The 18,717-nt window shown below is 38.9% G+C and overlaps 1 protein-coding gene across 5 annotated transcripts in view; it reads right to left on the bottom strand.

The window, feature by feature from the left end:
• Nfyc (nuclear transcription factor Y subunit gamma) overlaps positions 1-18,717 on the bottom strand; it is a 63,381-nt gene that overhangs the window by 27,640 nt on the left and 17,024 nt on the right. For all 5 annotated transcript variants that reach the window (XM_028785064.1, XM_028785084.1, XM_028785057.1 and 2 more), the window contains exon 2: positions 3,226-3,338. In XM_028785064.1, the coding sequence (XP_028640897.1) occupies positions 3,226-3,330 (105 nt within the window). In that variant the 5' untranslated portion in view covers positions 3,331-3,338. The remainder of the gene's footprint in view (positions 1-3,225; positions 3,339-18,717) is intronic.

Genomic DNA, 18,717 nt, shown 5'->3' with positions numbered 1-18,717 from the left:
ACACTAAAATGACTAAGGACAGGTATGTTCAACACATTATGAAATATACCACCTGTCAAAGTTTAGTTACTTGCTTTGAAACAACCAGAATCTCAATTTAGACAACACACACCACTTTTACAAATATCCTTGTTCTACTTATACTTAGATAATTTATGCATAATAGGGTTTTTAAAACCTGCTCAATATTTTAAAGTATCTATCTAAAAGGATACATCTGGGAAAGTCTGCTATCAATTTTGTGTGGTCATACACTTCTATAACTCCAGGCCTTGGGAGGCAGACAGAAGAGGATTGCTGCAAGTTCAAGGCCAGGCTGACCTACACAGTGCAAATCTAGACTGTCAGGAGTGCATAATGAGATCTTATCTTAACTCTCTTCCTTCAAAAGTCTACTATTAAGCACCACAGAGTTCTGGAAAAATACAAACTAAGTGCTGACATGCTGCACAAGCAAAAGTATAGTCAGAGAAAGAGACCTTCGTGTGCTGCAGGCCTGAGAACTAACCACAGGTCTCACTCTTAGGAAACAAGCAACTCAACTTCACTCTCTTGTGCAAACTTGGAACTAACATTGCTCTGTAAGTCTGAAGGGAGAAGTCTGACTCATTCACTCCTTCATCATGCAGTTATTATATGTCAGTCATTCTCCTAAGCAGATGTTACAGCACACTAGAGATCTAAGGAATCGAGATACACGGGGAGAAAAGTTTAGTTAAGTCAATGGAAGAACAAGTAGAGACAACTTCCTTCTTCCATTTCTTTCTCTTCACCTAAAAAAACTTGAACCAGAGGGTACTTGTATTGCACCACCCTGATCTAAACCAAATAAAGCACATAAAATCAAATAAACATAACCATTAGATTATATGACGACTAATCTTGGCTGTCAACTTTACTGAATCTGTTATCAACTAAAAGACAAACTGCGAGGGTACTCCTATGATGGATTTTCTTGACCAGAGTATTTGAAGCAGGAAGACCCACCCTAAATCTGGATGGCACTTTCTGGTAGCAGCTCATACAAAAGTACACGGAGGAACGAACCTTTGCCTTTTGTCTGTTTGCCCTCACTGTTTGTTTGCCCTCACTGTTAATAGCTAGTTCATCTAGCTACATTTCCTCTGCTGATATGAGAACCAACTTCTTCATGATTCCAAGAAAGACTGAAGCCCAGCAGCCCTTCAGCACCATTATTACTGGGTCTAACTGAGCAACTGCCAGATGTCAGATTCTTGGCTTCTCCAGTGTTAAGACACTCATTATTGGTCTACCTGGGTTGCATCCTATAAGCCAATCTAATAAATCCGTGTGTGTGTGTGTGTGTGTGTGTGTGTGTGTGTGTGTGTGTGTGTTGTGTGTGTTGTGTGTGAAAAGAATCCTGACTATTTAAAGATTACCTTCCAAAAATCTACACAAAACACCCCAAACTTTTGACTTTATAAATTTCATTGTTATCCTCTCTGTTTACTCTATCTGAAACAGCATAGATAACTAATACTTGGGAATACCAAAAAGAAACTTCTGGAAACCCATTGTGAGCACAGGCCACTCAGAAAAGGCTCAGCCAAGCTAAACAATTCAAAACCCTCCCTATGTGAACAAATACCACCCAGGGGTACATTCAAAACATTAATCAACCCCATGTCAATACCTGATAAATACCCAATGGGTATTTATGACAGTATGAAGTTAGTTTGTTACTTATTTACAGTCTGTCTTGTGAGAACACATTTCCCAGGAGGACAATGATCTAGTCTGTTGAGTGTTACTACTAGAGCCAACACAGCACAGGACAGAGTAGGTGAAAAACTTGTGAAAGACAAGAATTTGTTGAGCAAACAAACTAACAAATCAATCTTGCTTACCAGAGTATAAAGGCCACTAAACCTAAGACAGCTCCATGTCAGGAAAAAAAAATCCAGCATCTGCTCTGCCAGAATGCTAATACCTCCAAGGCACCAATGGCACAAGACACAGGGAGTTACTTCAATACTTGCTAAGACACCAAACTGAATGTTCTTCATTAAAACATGACAATGTATTCTGAAAATACTTCTGTTTTATCATACCTTTCTCCTGGTGCTACCTCTGTACCACATACTGCATTCCTACTCCAATCTTTACCATACAAAACTTGTTTTTCCTCTAAACACAGGTCTAGAGTCCTCTAGGACTCCAAGCCTTTGCACATGCTCTTTTTGCCACCTAGAATAGAATTATTTCCCCATCCCATCCATGTGGCTAACGATCACTCAAATTTCAAGACCCAATAAAAATAAACATGCTGTTCTTTCTATTTGTTTCTTATTAAGTTTTATCAAAGCTCACACTATCAGGTTGGTAGCAATTACGATAGCTGCTGAGGCATCTCAGCAACCCTATATGCCATCATTTAAAGCCTTCTCTAGCTCAACCAGAGAAAAAGAGGCACTACACTGTCTCCAGGCCTCCTGCAGTACATTCTCTTTCATTGTTCAGGACTCGCCACTGTGACTGTGTTCGTAAGTACTGAGTGGATAACTACTGACTAATATTACTCTAGTTGCAATTAGAAGATGGTAAGCTCCTTAAAAATGTGATTATATTTAATTTTTCTATGTTCACACTTACCAATAGGAGAGGATTTTAGCTCAAAGGGTCATCTGCCAGTCTGAGGTTTATTTTTGGGTTTTTTTTTTGGGGGGGGTGGAGGGGGTTTGGTCACAGTTATGAAAAATTGCTATTGGCAGTTAGTGAGCAGAGGGCAGGATGTTCTTAAACAACCTAAAACAGGATACAAAGATCTAGAACAAAGATCTCATAATGCTGCTACTGAGAAACCCTAATCTAAGTATATGTTTTAACTAAGCGTATCTAGTGCTGTAAGTGCTGGCTCACAGATCTCCTGCTGAATAAACTGTCCAATAGTTTTCACCAAAATTATAGAAATTTGGTATAGCTAATAAACTAGGCTATAACTAAAGAAACAGGCTGAAACTACTATAAGAGGGTGCAATTTCTGCTTTTCTCTATATGCTAAAAGAGCAGTTTCACGTAAGCCTACCTCCAAGCAGAACACCTGAACAGATAGCCACTTACTCACAAGTTAAATTGATATTGCCTCCTACAAGTTAAATTCTATTTTTATTTCCCAACATACAGGTCAGGAATACACTATTCCTTTGTGAATATCTATGTCTTGTTTCTGCTGATCTGCTTTAGACACTTATTGTTCTTTCTTACCACTGTTAGGTTTCGGATTTCTTCCATGACTCTGGGCCAGAAGGACTGGAGGCTTTGCTGGGCATCACTGCTGCTGGTACCACCAAACCCTCCTTCTGTAGACATTTTCACAACTGGAAACAACACACAGACACAAAGCACATTAGAGATAATAAAGCCATACTTTCTGTTCAGGTTAGTCATTTATCTTTCTACAGATGTTTTCACTGGTTTAACTGTTTCAGTGTTAAGGTCTATCTTGTGCTGATAGGCTTCCTGGCACAGATTCATTACATCTTCACAAAAGACATTTTTGTGAGTTCGAGGCCAGCCTGGTCTACAGATTGAGTTCCAGGACAGCCAGGACTACACAGAGAAGGAGGCAGAGGGAAAAGGAGTAAATCAAGTTTTAAGAAAAGCCAACTAATATGAATCAGAAGTTAACTTCCCATGGGAATGTTCCCACAGAATGGGAAAGTATTCTGTGGTCCTGTCTAATGCATAATTTTCAGCATCATTCTAAGTTATCCATAGCTGCTCAGACTCCAGGCCACAACCTATAGCATATACGGAAGGGATGGATGATAAACAGAGAACAGAAAGCTAAAGAGTTAACAGTAATAGTCATATTTATTAATTTTTATTTATTTATTTATTTGTTTATTTATTTGACACTGAGACTCTATTTCTGAGTTTCTGATGTTATTACTCCTATTGTCAATATATCTATCTTAAATAAGAACACTAAAAGTGGAAAAGATACAACTGGTAATGAAGTGGGTAGTATGAAGTCTCTGAACTGAAACTGAGCACTCACTCCCTAAGAGTTTCATAACCCCAACTCTGCTTTGGCACAATGAATACCAAACACAGTACACCGACAATTAGAAGCTTTAAAGACAGTTGAAGCCATAATCCTACTACGTCTGAGGTGGAAGCAGGAGGATGAGTAGTTCAAGGTCAGCTTTGCCTAAATAGTTTGCCAGCCTGTACTACATGAAACTTTTGTTTGTTTTCTAAAGAATAAAAGGGGAGGGGATGAGATGACTCAACGGGTATCCAATAAAAGGAAGGGACTGCTTCCTCAAGTTATCCTCTGACTTCCACATGTGTGTTGCAGCACACACACATACACACAAAATAAATGTTGAAGGTTAAAGAAAAAAGATCGGTGAAAGAAGTGGTGGCTTAAAATCATGATGAAGAGAGGAAGATCAGGACCTACACTTTCCAACTACTTTGTACTGTAGTAAAGGAAGTGAAAACATTCCCCCAGTAGAACTGTAAATAAGACTGTAAAGCTTTTTTTAAATTTTTTTTTTAAAGATTTATTTATTTGTCTTCAGCCACCAGAAGAGGGCATCAGATCCCATTACAGATGGTTGTGAGCCACCACGTGGTTGCAGGAATTGAACTCAGGACCTCTGGAAGAGCAGTCAGTGCTCTTAACCGCTGAGCCATTTGCTTTAAAAACAAGGAACCTTTGATTATCTAAAGAAGTCCTATTGCAGGGAATTACTTGAAAACGTCTAATATCTCAGTGACAGGCCACTGGAAAAGTGCTATGTAAGCTATTTAGAACTACTTCTGCAGGGTTAAAAGAAAAGTTCTAGAGCCAGGTATCACATGAACAAACATGTAATGTATGTTCTTTCTTTCTACCTCCCAGGGGGTCTCACTATGTACCTCTGGCTGTCCTGAAACTCACTATGTAGACCAGGTTGGCCTCAAATCTGCTAGAATTAAAAGCATACTAGGATTAAAGGCATGAGACACTATACCAGGCTTCAAATACGTAACTGCCTAGGCTTCATGTATGTACAGCTGGGCAAGCCATTCTCCACTGGCAGAGTGGAGCAACTGGTAAATCTAGGTTTAAACTGTGAGGATGCTCAAGCCACTGCTAAATGTTTGTTTAGGACTACATGACCTATCTGATTCGCCCATTTTCCTTTTAAAGAAATGAGTGTGTGTAAGGAGGCATGATAGTTAAGACTTCAAAGCAGATTTCACTATGGTGTAACGGATGATGATGTAATGGGAAAAATGGCTGAAGCTAATTTCTGGGACTGGAGGGCTATAAACAGCTCTATACATCAACAGGAACTCTTTAAGTATTTGGTAAGCAATGTGATCTTAAGAGTTTTTGGAAAGAGTTAAAGAGAAGTGTTGACTCACAAATGGAAACGACTAGATAAAAATCTAAAGTCCTAAATATCTACAGAGATCTCGTACAACACAGCTCCATGGCACTTCACTTATTACCACAGGGCCTATATTGTACTTCAAATGTACCCAGAACAAAGAAATCATTAGAAAAAAATGTTTTAAGACAGCTACTGCACATGGTCCAGGCTAGCCTAGAACTCTTTACATATCCAAGGATGACTTTGAATTTCTGATTCCCTTGCCTCTACTTCCAGAGTGCAGACATAAGCACATGTTCATGTGATATTAGGGACCAAACTCAGGCTTCATGATTAACCAGGTAAACATTCTACTGAGCTACATCTCCAGCTTCATGGAAAAAATTTTAATTTAGGTCTATTAATAATTTCCTATGAAATATTTATGACAAGAGAGTGATAATCAACCTTCTGTTAAATAGGCAGAATTTTTAAAACATTTTTCTAGCCAGATATGGCAGTACACATCTGTAATCACAGCCTTCAGGATGCTGAAGTAGAGAACCGAGTTCAAAACTAGCCTAGGCTACATAAAAACAAACAAAAAATGGTAGTGGTGATGAAAAAATGGGAATGTGGCTCAGTGGTAAAGCACTTGTTTAGCATTCACATAATTCTGAGTTCCTTACCACCACACACAAAAATATCATATTTAAGACTGCAAAGTATGGTGGCTCATACATATAATCTCAGCACTTAGGAGCTGGAGGATTATCTGGAGTCCAGAGGAGCAGCCCTGGCTACTGAGTGAGACTGTATCTTAAACAAACAAACAACCTCTCCCCCAAACAATCTAACTTTTGTCACAGGGAACCACGGATGGGTGTGATTTTAGCATACACACTGTTGTGCAGTTACCCAGTTAAGGGAGAATCCATACTGCTACTAGTAATACCTTTCCTTTACCTGCTGTTGGTAACTAGATGTCACTGAAGCACAAACACCTGTGAGATTTAAAATTTGGCAAGCTTTAACTGTTTCCTTCAAAAACCACAATATATAAGGGTACTTGGACTGGCTTTAAATTTTACACTATATCTCAAGCAATAGAAGTCATAAAAAATTTTGTTTTCAGTATTTACTCATTGAAGTATAATTTAATACTAAAGTAACACAGACAGCCTAACTATGAACACAAACTAATTCTGCTGGCTAAATACTCAAAAGGCAGTATTAGTATCTGAATTATACTTACTTTAGTAATCTGAATTACTTACTTTAGTAATTAACACATAAATGATGACTGAATTGTTGATCTTGCTACAAAATTAGCTCACTTATAACCTCTACACACCATGGAAAAACATGCAGGGTTCATCTGGGTGATGAAATGCACATTTAAATTAGAAGAATTATTCCTAATACCAGCATTTAGGAGGCAGAAGCACAGGATAGAAAAGTTTAGGTCAGCCTGAGCCACATAATGAGACTATGTGGAAAGTTAGGGGAAATTGGAAGCTTTAGGATTCTTTTCATTCTGTTAAGACAATGCCTACCACTAGATAAAGCTATTTATATAATATGGACAAAGATAAAACTGTCTTTAGACCAAGCATATTAACTTACATCACTCTTATGAAAAATGCAATATAGAATTTCTCAGATTTAATTCATTATTGATATTCAATTTATTATTCATGTTCATTAATTACTTTTTAAGTACCTAAGACTTCTTTGTTTAATGAGCTGAAGTACTCAATAGTCGTTTCTGGAAGTATTTTCAACTCCCAGTATCTATTAATTTGTCTGATTTTAAATTAACTGATTTTATAAACAGTTTCTTTTCCAAAGCTAAAGAGGAAAGACTCAAAGTCCATCATGAAAATATTGTTTCTGTAATGCACAAATCAGACCTCAACCCAGGGTACCTCCTTGAGTCTGCTCTATATATGAGTCATCTCTGGTTCCTTCATAGCAACTAGCACACGGTAAGGTGTGATAGGCAAGAGTCAATGAGCAGTATGGCCTCTCTAGGAAAAAGGGAAGCCTGAACAGCTTGACCTGAAAGAGACTAGGATTGCCTGACTAACCAAGAGAAGTGGTTACATAGGAATCTCCTCAGGCTGGTTAAGATGACTCATCAAATGAAGGTGTTTCCCTTCCTGAATCCCATGCCTTGGTAGTGTGGCACACACCTTTAACTCCAGCAGTTGGTAGGCAGAGGCAGACATATCTAGAGTTTCAGGCCAGCCAGCCTCTTTAAACTCTTGGGGAAAAATCCACGTGGCTTGCAACCAACCCCCTGTAATCCTAGCTCCAAAGGATCTCTTAAAAAACAAAAAACTACCTGAGATGAACTTCATATAAACCACACACATCAAGAATGTTGCCTTGGTAGTTGTAAAGCACCTGAGGCTGCAGGAAGCACAGGATGCAGGTCCTTAGTAAATCGTTTAAGTTAGAGCCTCTTTTCAAAAGGGACTTAAAACAGGCTGGTAAGGAGGAGGGGCAAACATCTCTGTCCAGCTTAAACATTACCAATAAAGAAACTACAACTGGGCTTAGTGGTGTTGACCTGCAATCTCAGCAAGAGGAAGACCTGCAGAAAAATCACAAATTCAAGTCTTGCCTGGGTAAGAGAGAACTCAAGGCTCTGTTGAGGCTATCAAAGGTTTAGGTTAATTGTAGAAGACTTCCCTAATATTCCCGAGGTCTAGGTTCACAGTACTCTTATATTCAATCTAAAAATGGAAAAAAATAAAAAACAAAGCAGGAAACAACATGATTCAATTGGATCATTAAGAATAGGTATTTATTCTGGGCAGCGGTGGTGCACACCTTTAATCCTAGCACTTGGGAGACAGAGACAGGAGGATTTCTGAGTTCAAGGCCAGCCTGATCTACAGAGTGAGTTCTAGGACAGCCAGGGCTACACAGAGAAACCCTGTCTCAAAAAAACAAAAAACAAGAAAAAAGAAAAATAAGTGTTGTGCTACACACCTGTAATCAGTACTTAAGACTATGCCAGTAGGAGGATCACTCCAAATTGGAGACTATAATGAATTCCAGTAAGGAAAGATACAAAGAGACTTATGGCCTGAGTGGTAAGATTGTTCAGCAAATTGAGGAACTTGCTGTGAACCTAGAAATCTCAAGATCACTGGAACCCAAACAACAAAATCAACTCCTTGACCTCCACACACGTACCATGGCATATGAATACCCACACACATACACAAACATAATAAATGTAATTTTAAATAAGTTTTAGCGGGACATGATAGTATGTACCTTTAATCCCAGCATGAGAGACCGGGGTGGAGGTGGGGGGACCGCCTTCTGTGAGTTTGAGGCCAACCTAGTCTACACAGTGTGTTCCAGGAGAGCCAGAATGGCGTAGAGAAACCTAGTCTCAAAAAACAAAACACATTGTAAAATAAAATTAAACCAAAAAAATCTGTAGGCTTTATTACAATATTTAATATAGTTTCTTCTAAAAACTGTACCTTTAGGTTTTTAACTCTATTTCTTGCCATGCACTTCATTCTCCATTCTGCTTAGAAGGGTGGAGGCAAGAGTTTAAGGTCAACCTCAGCTACATAAGGAATGGCAGCCTGGACTCATGAGGCCCTGTCTCAATAAACAAACAAACAACCTACCCCACCCCTAATGTCACAACAAACTGTTAGAGGAAAGCATAAACCCACTATAGAAAAACACACTCTTTCCACTTTTGAGGCAGAGGCCAAAAGAGAGTTTCAGAGATCTTGAAAGTAACCTAGGCCATACAGTGAAAACCTATTTCAAAATAAGAACAAACAAAAAAGGTCTTCTTGACCAATGCTGTTTACTGCTAAAAGTCTGACCAAATCTGTTTTTTTTTTTAACTAAAAGCAATGCTCTATTTAATGTAAACAAATCTTAGGCCTTTACTGTGAAAAGCAATCATATATTGGTAATAACACACACACACACACACACACACACACACACACACACACACACCTGTATGCTGTAAGTGGGCAGTGCTCTCAGAGGCCAGAAGAGAGTGTTGATCCTCTGAAACTGGAGTTACATCCTACAAGTGCTAGGAACAGAACTAGGAATCAAGTCCTCTGAAAGAGTAGTACGTTCTCTTAAGCCCTGAACCATCTCTACAGTCCCATATCATGCCCTATTACTGTCTCCATTCCAGCCTGCATAGGTCTTTAAGGCTATTATCTTCAACCATTCCAGTGCCTCCAACTTAACATAAACCAAGGAATATTTTCTGCTATTCAAAGAACCTATGTTGGGGAGACAAGACAGCATAATGGATAAAGTAATGTGTCACTAAGCCCAACAACCTGAGTTCCATACCCTGGACTCATATTGGAAGGAGTATCAATGTTCATCCTCTGACACATATCAATTAGGCAAGTTAAAAAAAAAAAGTAAGAAAGTTCCTATCCCCACTCACTCCTTTTGGTCATTGTTCTTACAGCACTGTGGAGCTTTGGATGTTATGCTACTATGGGGCTGGCCTCTAAGCAACTAACTAAACAGAGTTCACTGCTTGTCTAAGTACTAAGTACTAAGATTACATCTAGGTTCAACCCCCACCCCATCAAGTACTAGGGATGGAAGCCAAGCCTGTGTATACTAGGCAAGTGCTCTACTACTGAGCCCTTCACGTCTTCCTCTGTCACTGTTAAAAGCATTTTTAGTTCCAGCTTTGCTTAAGAATTCAATGACCAATTTCTTTATGTAAACCAACCAAAATTCTTCAAGTGTTATATTTAAAACAGTAACTGAGCAGTGAAGAGAAAAGAATGTTAATCTGAATAAACAGATGAGGAAGAAAGGAAGTGGGACTGAAGCTACTTTGTGCATGCTACCTTAGATAACCATTGAAATTACCAAAGGAAAAATGAAATTGCTTCTCACATTTATAAAGATGAACCTTAGGAAATGCCATTATCAATCACCTTGGCTAAAAATCATTTCAAGCCTTCAGTTTCCATCATAAAACCATTCACAAACTGACAACTTCAGAAGGAAAAAAAATAACACTGTTCTATAAATTAAGAGACCAGTTTGTGGGGACTGGAGAAATGGCTCAGAGGTTAAGAGCACCTATTGCTCTAGCAGAGGACCTGGGTTCAACCTCCAGCATATACATGGTGGTTCATAACTATGTGTAACTTCAGTTCTAGGGGATCCATCATGCCCACACACACACACACACACACACACACACACACATATGCAGGCAAACATTCATACACATAGTAGAATTTGAAAATGTAGGAAGCTGAGAGAGACACAGACTTGTTAGTATGCTGGTCTACCACATGAACACTAGTACAAAAATGGAGCCTTACTTGACCCGACTGACTACTGTCAAGGTTAGCTAAGGGTTTGTCTATAACTAGGGTTGGATTTAGCTATACTCATTCTCCTTAAAGATCTGCTAACAAGGACACATTTTAAACTGGCAACAGAGGCACGTTTTCTCCTTTAAAACCATGTTTCTATCTGCTATCTACTACAAGATGAAACAAGGTCCAAATCATATAGTCAAGTTATAACAGAAAAAAAAAAAAAAGGTACAGCAACTAGCACATACAATGGAAGTGAAATGGTGTGGAGATGATGTTTTAAGTTTTGTTGCTGTGGAATTGATAATGGTATACATATTTTTTATTCCCCAATTTTCCTCAGCCCAGCTTCAATCATAACCGAATGTCTGACAGTAATAAAGCACTACCATGAGTAGTTTATAGGATGATGTCAAACAACCAAATATTGAGTGAGGAATGCTAAAGTATGAGCCTAACAACCACTGCCCCCAAAACAAATAAATATGACATGTGGTCTGCTTTGGTCAATGAAGCTTCCTTGAAGATGCAATTCTCATTTGCTTGAGTTGTCTATGGCTTTCAATAGAAACCACAAGGCCTGCAAGTCCTCACATATGTGGCTGCTTAAAGAAAAGGGGGTACTAATTAGAGCAATGTCAGATGCTCTATTCATCCTCTACTTTCTGTTGAAGAACAAAAGGTAAAGCTTTTCTGGCGCACACAGCTCTTCTGTGGGCTTCCATGACTCCTAATCTGCTCAGTCTTCATTAGAAGTGGGCTGGGCCTGCTTCCTCTGCCCCACAGAAGTAATAATTGTCTTTGACTCTCCAGCCAAAAGAGAGTAAATGCATTCTAGCAAAAGAATGTAGAGGAACTAATTTTTCAGGCCCTGACACTGAAGGAAATCCTGACCATTAGCTGGAGAAAGAACAAGGGCTATGCAGCTAGGTTGTGTTATTTTGCTTCCTAGGCCATTTGAGATTTACAAATAAATGTTGCCAAATTTCTGGCAAGATTTCTGTATTCAGAATTCCCTCCCTCCCTTTCTCCCTCCCTCCTCTCTACGGCCCCCCCTGCTGTTTTCGGGTGTATGTATTTTCAAAATATTCAAAGACAGTCTCAGTATGAGATTACTGACTTAAATCCTTAGACCAAACATCCATTTGCTCCCAGTATCCTGGGAGCTTTCATTTTTCTGTCTCTTTCTCTATTTCCATAGGTTCTCACTATACTGGCTGGAGAAGTATCCAACTCATGGTCTCAAGTAATCCTCCCACCTCAGCCTCCTGAGTGCTGAAACCACACACACAAACCACTCCACACCTGCTGTCATTTTTTTCTTCCCTTCCCAAATTTCTTGACACATCAGCAACTATGAACAGTGGGAGTAAGGGGGCACAAGTTAAAGTACATTGGATCTGGGGGTTCTTAATAACAATTCCTGTATGTTTATGAACTTGGGCAAATCACTTAACTTCTTAGAGCCACTATTGTTTGCTCAGCAACAGACACCTACTCCTGGCCTCAACAGTCTCAGAGCAGTACCATGTCTCCATTCCAACAACTCCACCATGATCAGTACAGATGCAGGTCTTCCCTCTAAATTAATCCAGAAACACGTACCTTTAGAATGCATCTCTTTTGACGCTTTAGACTTGTATAAACTGATAGTGTAAGGTTATTTCATCTTGTAGAAGTAATCAGAACGTGGAGTCTAGAGCAGCTACCACACTATCAGACTCCACTTAGCCCTATCACCAAAAGAATTATTCTGTTTTGGACTCTGAAGTAAGCTCTGAATGGGAGTACCTTTAATTCTAACACTTAGGAGTCAACAGCAGGCACACAGATTTCTGAGTTTGAGGTTAGCCTGGTCTACATAATGAGCTTTAGGTCACCCAAAGCCACATAGTGAGCTTTGTCTGAGAGTGGTGGGAGAGGGTGGAGGAAGGAGAGGGCTCAGTGGTTAATAACAGTGACTGCTCTTCTAGGACCTACATTCAATTCCCAGTACCTATGCAGCAACTCACAACTGTTTGTAATGTCAGTTCTAGAGGCTCCAGGCGCCCTCCTCTGGCCTCCTCAGGCATTGCATGGACAAGTGTGTGGGCACTGAAGCAAACCACCATAAAAGTTTTGTTTGGTTTTTTTTTTAATAATAAAAGAAAAAAGTAAACAAAGATCCACCTCGGTCTATCTTTATTTAAACTCCTGGACACACAAAGCAAGAATTCTGGGGGCCATTTCATGGACTATAACTACTGTTTAAGGATTTGGGGTCTACCATAAATAAAAAACTTACCTTTCCTTTCCAACTGTAAAGACATTTAATACATTTACTAGTTAGCCTCAAACAATATCTTTTCTTCCTTTATGAATATGGGAATCCCTACTCATATCCTCATGCTTGCACAAAAAAGAAAACCATGCCTGACTGAGTCATTTCTACAGTCTTCTCCTTTATACTTTTTGAAGTAGCTTCACATTCACTTATTTGGTCCTCAGTACAAACATAAGAAACTGAGGACAGGTACAAATATACTCCCATTTGACAGATTAATCTAGGTAGACTGAGAGATCTGGCCAGGGCCATGTGGTAAGTAGATGTCAGAGCTGGAATTTGAACCCATGTCCTGTACTCTTGTGTATGACGCTGGACTTGAACTTGTTATACCATCCCTTGAATTTATCATCCATCTTACTTCCACCTTCTGTAACACCAGACCTACTTTATGAGTTGCTGAGAATCAAACCCAAGGCTCAATATATGCGAGGCAAAACAAACACCCGTACTAAGTTGTATCTCCAGGCCTCACTACCATATTTTCACTTAAAAAAAAATGTGTATTAGTGTTTTGCTTGCATGTATATCAGTGCACTATTTACATGCTTGGTATCCTTGGAGGACAGAAAGGGGCACTGGATCCCTCCCTGTAACTGGATTATAGACAGTTGTGAGCTATCACATGTGGGTGCTGGGAACTGAACACAGGTCCTCCGGAAGAAGTCAGCGTTCTTACTTGCTAAAGCATCTCTCCAGACCCTTATCTTCTGAGATAGCATTTCTCACTGAACTGGAGTCGATGACTCATTTAGATAGGCTACAATCCGCCTGTCTCCACCTTTCCAGCAGTGGAATTACAGGCAAATGCCACAACATCCAGCCTCATAGGCTGGCCTTAAACCTACAGTCATCCTCCTGCCTGGATAGTCCTGTGCTTCTTCATTCAAGTTCTCTTTTGTTAAGACTGGTTATTCAAACTGGGCATGGTGGTGCATGCCTTTAATTCCAACACTCAGGAGATAGGTGGATTTGTGAGCTCAAGGTCAGCCCAGTTTAAGTGGACAACTATTCGAAAGCTAGGCCTACACAGCTGAGACCCTGTCTCAAAGCAACAACAAAGAAAGATATCTGTGTTTTGAGGGTGGAGCTTAGGTCTTACCATCCCCTTCAGGAGGCTCACTTCCTGAACTCCAGCTCCAAGGGATTTGTTGCCCTCTCCTGGCCACTGTGAGCACATACACACACATACAGAGCAATAAAAATAAATCTTTTTCTTTAATTTGTAATAAAACTTAAGCTGGGCGGTAGTGGCGCATGCCTTTAATCTCAGCACTTGGGAGACAGAGGCAGGCAGATTTCTGAGTTCGAGGCCAGCCTGGACTACAGAGTGAGTTCCAGGACAGCCAGGGCTACACAGAGAAACCCTGTCTCGAAAAAAAACCAAAAAAAAAAAAAGAACCAAAAAAAAAAACAACTTAAGAATTTATGGATTTTCTCATGCTGGAACACATATTTATCTTATTGTTTCTAATCATTTTGAAAAATAGAGATCTATAATGCCAGATTATGTATTTCAAGGTCGAAACTGATTATTTTAAGTTTAAAGTTTCCAAATTTGGTAAGCTGCAGAATCCTTCAAGGACTAGGATTAGACCAATGGGTTACCAGTCAATAGTGGAAATTGAAAAACCTTGTAGACCCAATTCACTTTCTTGGGCTTGGTAAACTCAGCCTTAGTCAGTCCTCTATTATAGATGTTTCAGCAGCTGCACAGATTCCCTTTGTTCTAATTATTTCACTAGGGGTAAAGCAAGAATTATAAATCATAGCTAGGATATCTAAAGCAGACTGTTTAGTTATTTCTCATCTAAAAATACTGATCTCTGATGTTTAAGTGAAGAACCCAATACATACTACAAATTGTGGCCCTGTATGGCTGAAAATTACCACAGAATCGCTAACCAAGTATTTGTTTTGGAAAGCATCTATTTGTATGACTGTAGTGAATTTAGGAGTCACAGAAGGCAATTCCCCAAATATGTATTACTGCCCTAAGTATCTACCAGTAATTTGTTCTGAAAAGAGGCTAAAGCCACCTTTTTCAAAAGATTTCAAAGTAATTCAATCTTCCTATGCATTTGTTCCCTACATGATCATTTACATAATACACGACTGAGAACTCTTAAGAAATTTTCTTGTGTCCCTTTGGCTGGATTTTCTTGTTGTTTTGTTTTTTTCAAGGCAGGATTTCTGCCTTGTGAAGCCCTGGCTAGCCTTGAATTCAGAGATCTCCAGTGCTGAGATTAGGGATTAAAGGCATGTGCAACCAACTACCTGGCTTTTGCCCCTACCCTGTCTTTTTTTTAGACAGGGAGTATGGGGTGGGGGGTGGGGAGGTCCTCACTAACTATCTATCTACACACACACACAGACACATATATATGGTATTGAATTTTTGGTAATCCCCCTGTCTCCCCAGCCCCACTTCCAAAAAAAAAAAAAAAAAAAAAAAAAAAAGCAAGCCTCTGTCTTCTGGTAGGAAAGTTCTCACGAGAAAGGGAAAACAGAGACAACTGGGTCCCATAAAAACACTGTTTTTCTATACAATAAGAAAGTGCAGTGTAGAGAGCACTGGGCTCATTTCATCAGGTTCTGTCCCCTGCTTCCATACCCTCAAAATGGAGATCACTTTCTTTCCTACCTATATTAGTAAATACCAAATAAGAATACTAAATCACTGATTCATATAAATATGTCACAGTGTCACAAGCTTAGCTATTATTGAGAGTAGCTGCATAGGCATCTGGCCAGTTAATTACCAGGAAAAAAAAAGTCACAAGAGTTCAGGATAAAAATAACCAAGTAAGACAGCTGGAAACTTACCATTAATTCTCTAGTGACAAGTTCCTTACTGTCTTTCATTTCGATTGAAGATAATTACAATATATTTAACCTAGAAACTTAATACAGGTAGTTTATAGTGAAAATTCTGCTAGATCTTATAGATCAGTAGTTCTCAACATGTGGGTTGAGACTCTTTTGGGATGTAAATCATTTGCTAAACAAGCACTGCCAAATTCCTACACATGTACTTTTCCTTGGCTTCACACTTCAGACTTGTCAAAGTTAGTATCAGTAACACTAAATCCAGTGCAACCCAGGAATCTAATCTTTGCACTAGATGGAGATGTACATTTCTGTACATACACATCTCAAGGAACTACCCAGTAAGATCAAGGGCGTATCTGCACATTCTGGGTTTTAGAGCTGTGTTTCTCTTGCAGGTCAAGACACAAAGAAAAGTCAGTACTAGCTTCTTGCATATATCCCATGAGCCTAAAATGATGCCCCCATGTATCATGCACACATGGTTCTCAAACATTCTGAGGAAGATAAGGAAGGGCTAAATAACATGTCTACCTTGTTATGGATGCCTAGTTATAGGCACTCTCTAGCATGGTTGTTTTATTTGTCTGTTTTGGATTTGTTTGTTTGTTTGAGACAAGATCTCACTATGTAGTACTGGCTGGCCTCAAATTCTCTATTTAGACCAGGTTGGCCTTAAATTCAGAGACTCTCTTACCTCTGGCTCCTGTGCAGTAAGACTAAAGGCATGTACCACCATACCCCAGGGGTCCAACACTTTTGTATGCTCTGATATGAAGATTAGTAATTTCTAACCATTCTCTCCCTTGATTCTCTCTTATCTGTCACCTAGATTAGCTATAATTACTGAGTTTAAATTCCAATTATTATTGGCTAGGAATAATAGCTTAACAGTGGTACACTTGCCTACTAGGCACAAGGTCACAGATAGAGTTAATTGCCAGCACTGTCACAGAAGAAGAAGGGAGAAGACAATGAGAATATCCAAATATACTACCAATTTTTATATTTCCCAATGTCCAGTCCTAAATATACAATCTACCCACCGGACATTTTCAATTAGAAATTCCCCGAGTTCAAATTCAAATTTATCTTTTCTTCAAACCTGTTTCATCCCCTTTAAGTTCCTATGTGTTAGTCATTCAGACTGTCACTCAGGTTACATGAATGTAATGACAATGTTCAACAGTAGTGTCCTCACCTAACCTTTCTTCATGTTGCCACCATTTTATTCAGGCCTCAATAATCCCCATGAAATAATAATAAATATGATGATGATAATAAAAATGATCATTACAATGACCATAGCTAATACCCCATTTAGCCATCACTGTGAACTAAGTATAATTCTAAGCCACTTACATTACCAACTACTCTAACCTTCCTCACAAGCCTCTAGCAGACATGTTCAATCATTTGACATTGTCACAAGTGACATTGTCACAAGTGACATTGTCATCTACAAAGTTTATATTCAAGAAAAGATCAAGTTAAAATAAAAATCACAAAATTTCTAGCACCATCTTCATTTTACATAGGATGTGCAACAACAAATTTAGTGAGAGCACATTACTGAAAAAGTACAGCAGTCCTACTATCCCACATCTTCTACAGTCACTAATGTCAAACAGAAATCAATCTCAATAACAAGGCCTTTTCAACACCTGACCCCAACTTCTCTAGACACTGTTACTACTCCTGCCTGTCATTTACTCATCTCTTTATACTCTGAGCAGAGTGACCTATTTACTGCTCTCCTCAGTGCAAAAGGTGCACTGTGAGTCATGACCTTGTTCTTAATGCCTCAGTCTTGTTCCTATCTCCTAAGTCTGATAGAGCCAGTTTAATGTCTGCCTTACTAAACTCAGGTCTCCTCTCTTGATTTTTTTTTTAAGCTTAGATTAGCTTTGACTGCTCTATACAGCTGAAAATGACCTTAAACTTATGATCCTCCAATATCTACCCCATTTCTAGGAGTGCAGAGTCATACTACTACCACTTGGGGTAAGCCTTATGAATACTAGGTAGGCAGATACTCTACCAACTGAGCTACATTCCAACCCATAACACACCCTTTGAATTCTATTTCCTTCCCTTGCTCTTTGCATATCCGTTCCTAATATTTGGTGTACATTGTATGTCTCCCCACCAGACTGTTAGATCTGGAGTAAAATTTTACTTGTGCATTTTAAATCTTCACACAAAAAATATGTAGAACTAAAGAACTATTGTGAAAAATGTGTAAAGCATCAGTATCTCCTCAGAGGAAAGAATCATATAGTATAGGTAGAGAAAGGAAATCCTAGTTTTATCCAAATATTTCTAGCCATACAGTCTTCCATTCAGCTTTCTATGTAATTAATACCATGGAAATGGGAGCCAAATGACAGTACTTTCAGTAACAACAACAAAAGTAAATCAGCACACCAGCTGGATTGGTTATTTACACCGTCTTTCTTCCTTTGAACAAAGAAACACAAACTATGTTATATGCAACTTTACCATTACTCACAGGTGTGTTTTTCCTTTAGTTCTTCTTTTATAATAAATTTTACCTGCTATTTATCCTTCAGCTGCCCTCTTAATGTACTTTGGGTCAGTTACTGAATAGAGAGACAGGAGATGAGGATAATACACAAGTAGAAACTGACTATGCTCTAAAGAGCTGGCCTTAATACTAAGAACAGATGAAATGGAAAAGAAAAGTTTTGCATAATGCAGACATGAAGTATATACTACATAGCTGTGTCTATAATCAATTTCAATCACAGTATATTTCAGGACTTAATATTTTATAAGTTGTATGATTCAATCCTTCATTCTTTCATTAAACTGATTTTTCATTTAAATATATGATAGTGGTTAGAAAAACTTC

The sequence above is a fragment of the Grammomys surdaster genome, unplaced genomic scaffold, assembly GCF_004785775.1.
Source record: "Grammomys surdaster isolate TR1022 unplaced genomic scaffold, NIH_TR_1.0 100, whole genome shotgun sequence".
In the NCBI taxonomy this organism is placed as follows: Eukaryota; Metazoa; Chordata; class Mammalia; order Rodentia; family Muridae; genus Grammomys; species Grammomys surdaster.
Note: the sequence above shows the minus strand (reverse complement) of the source record. Positions and strands in the feature narration are given on the sequence as shown.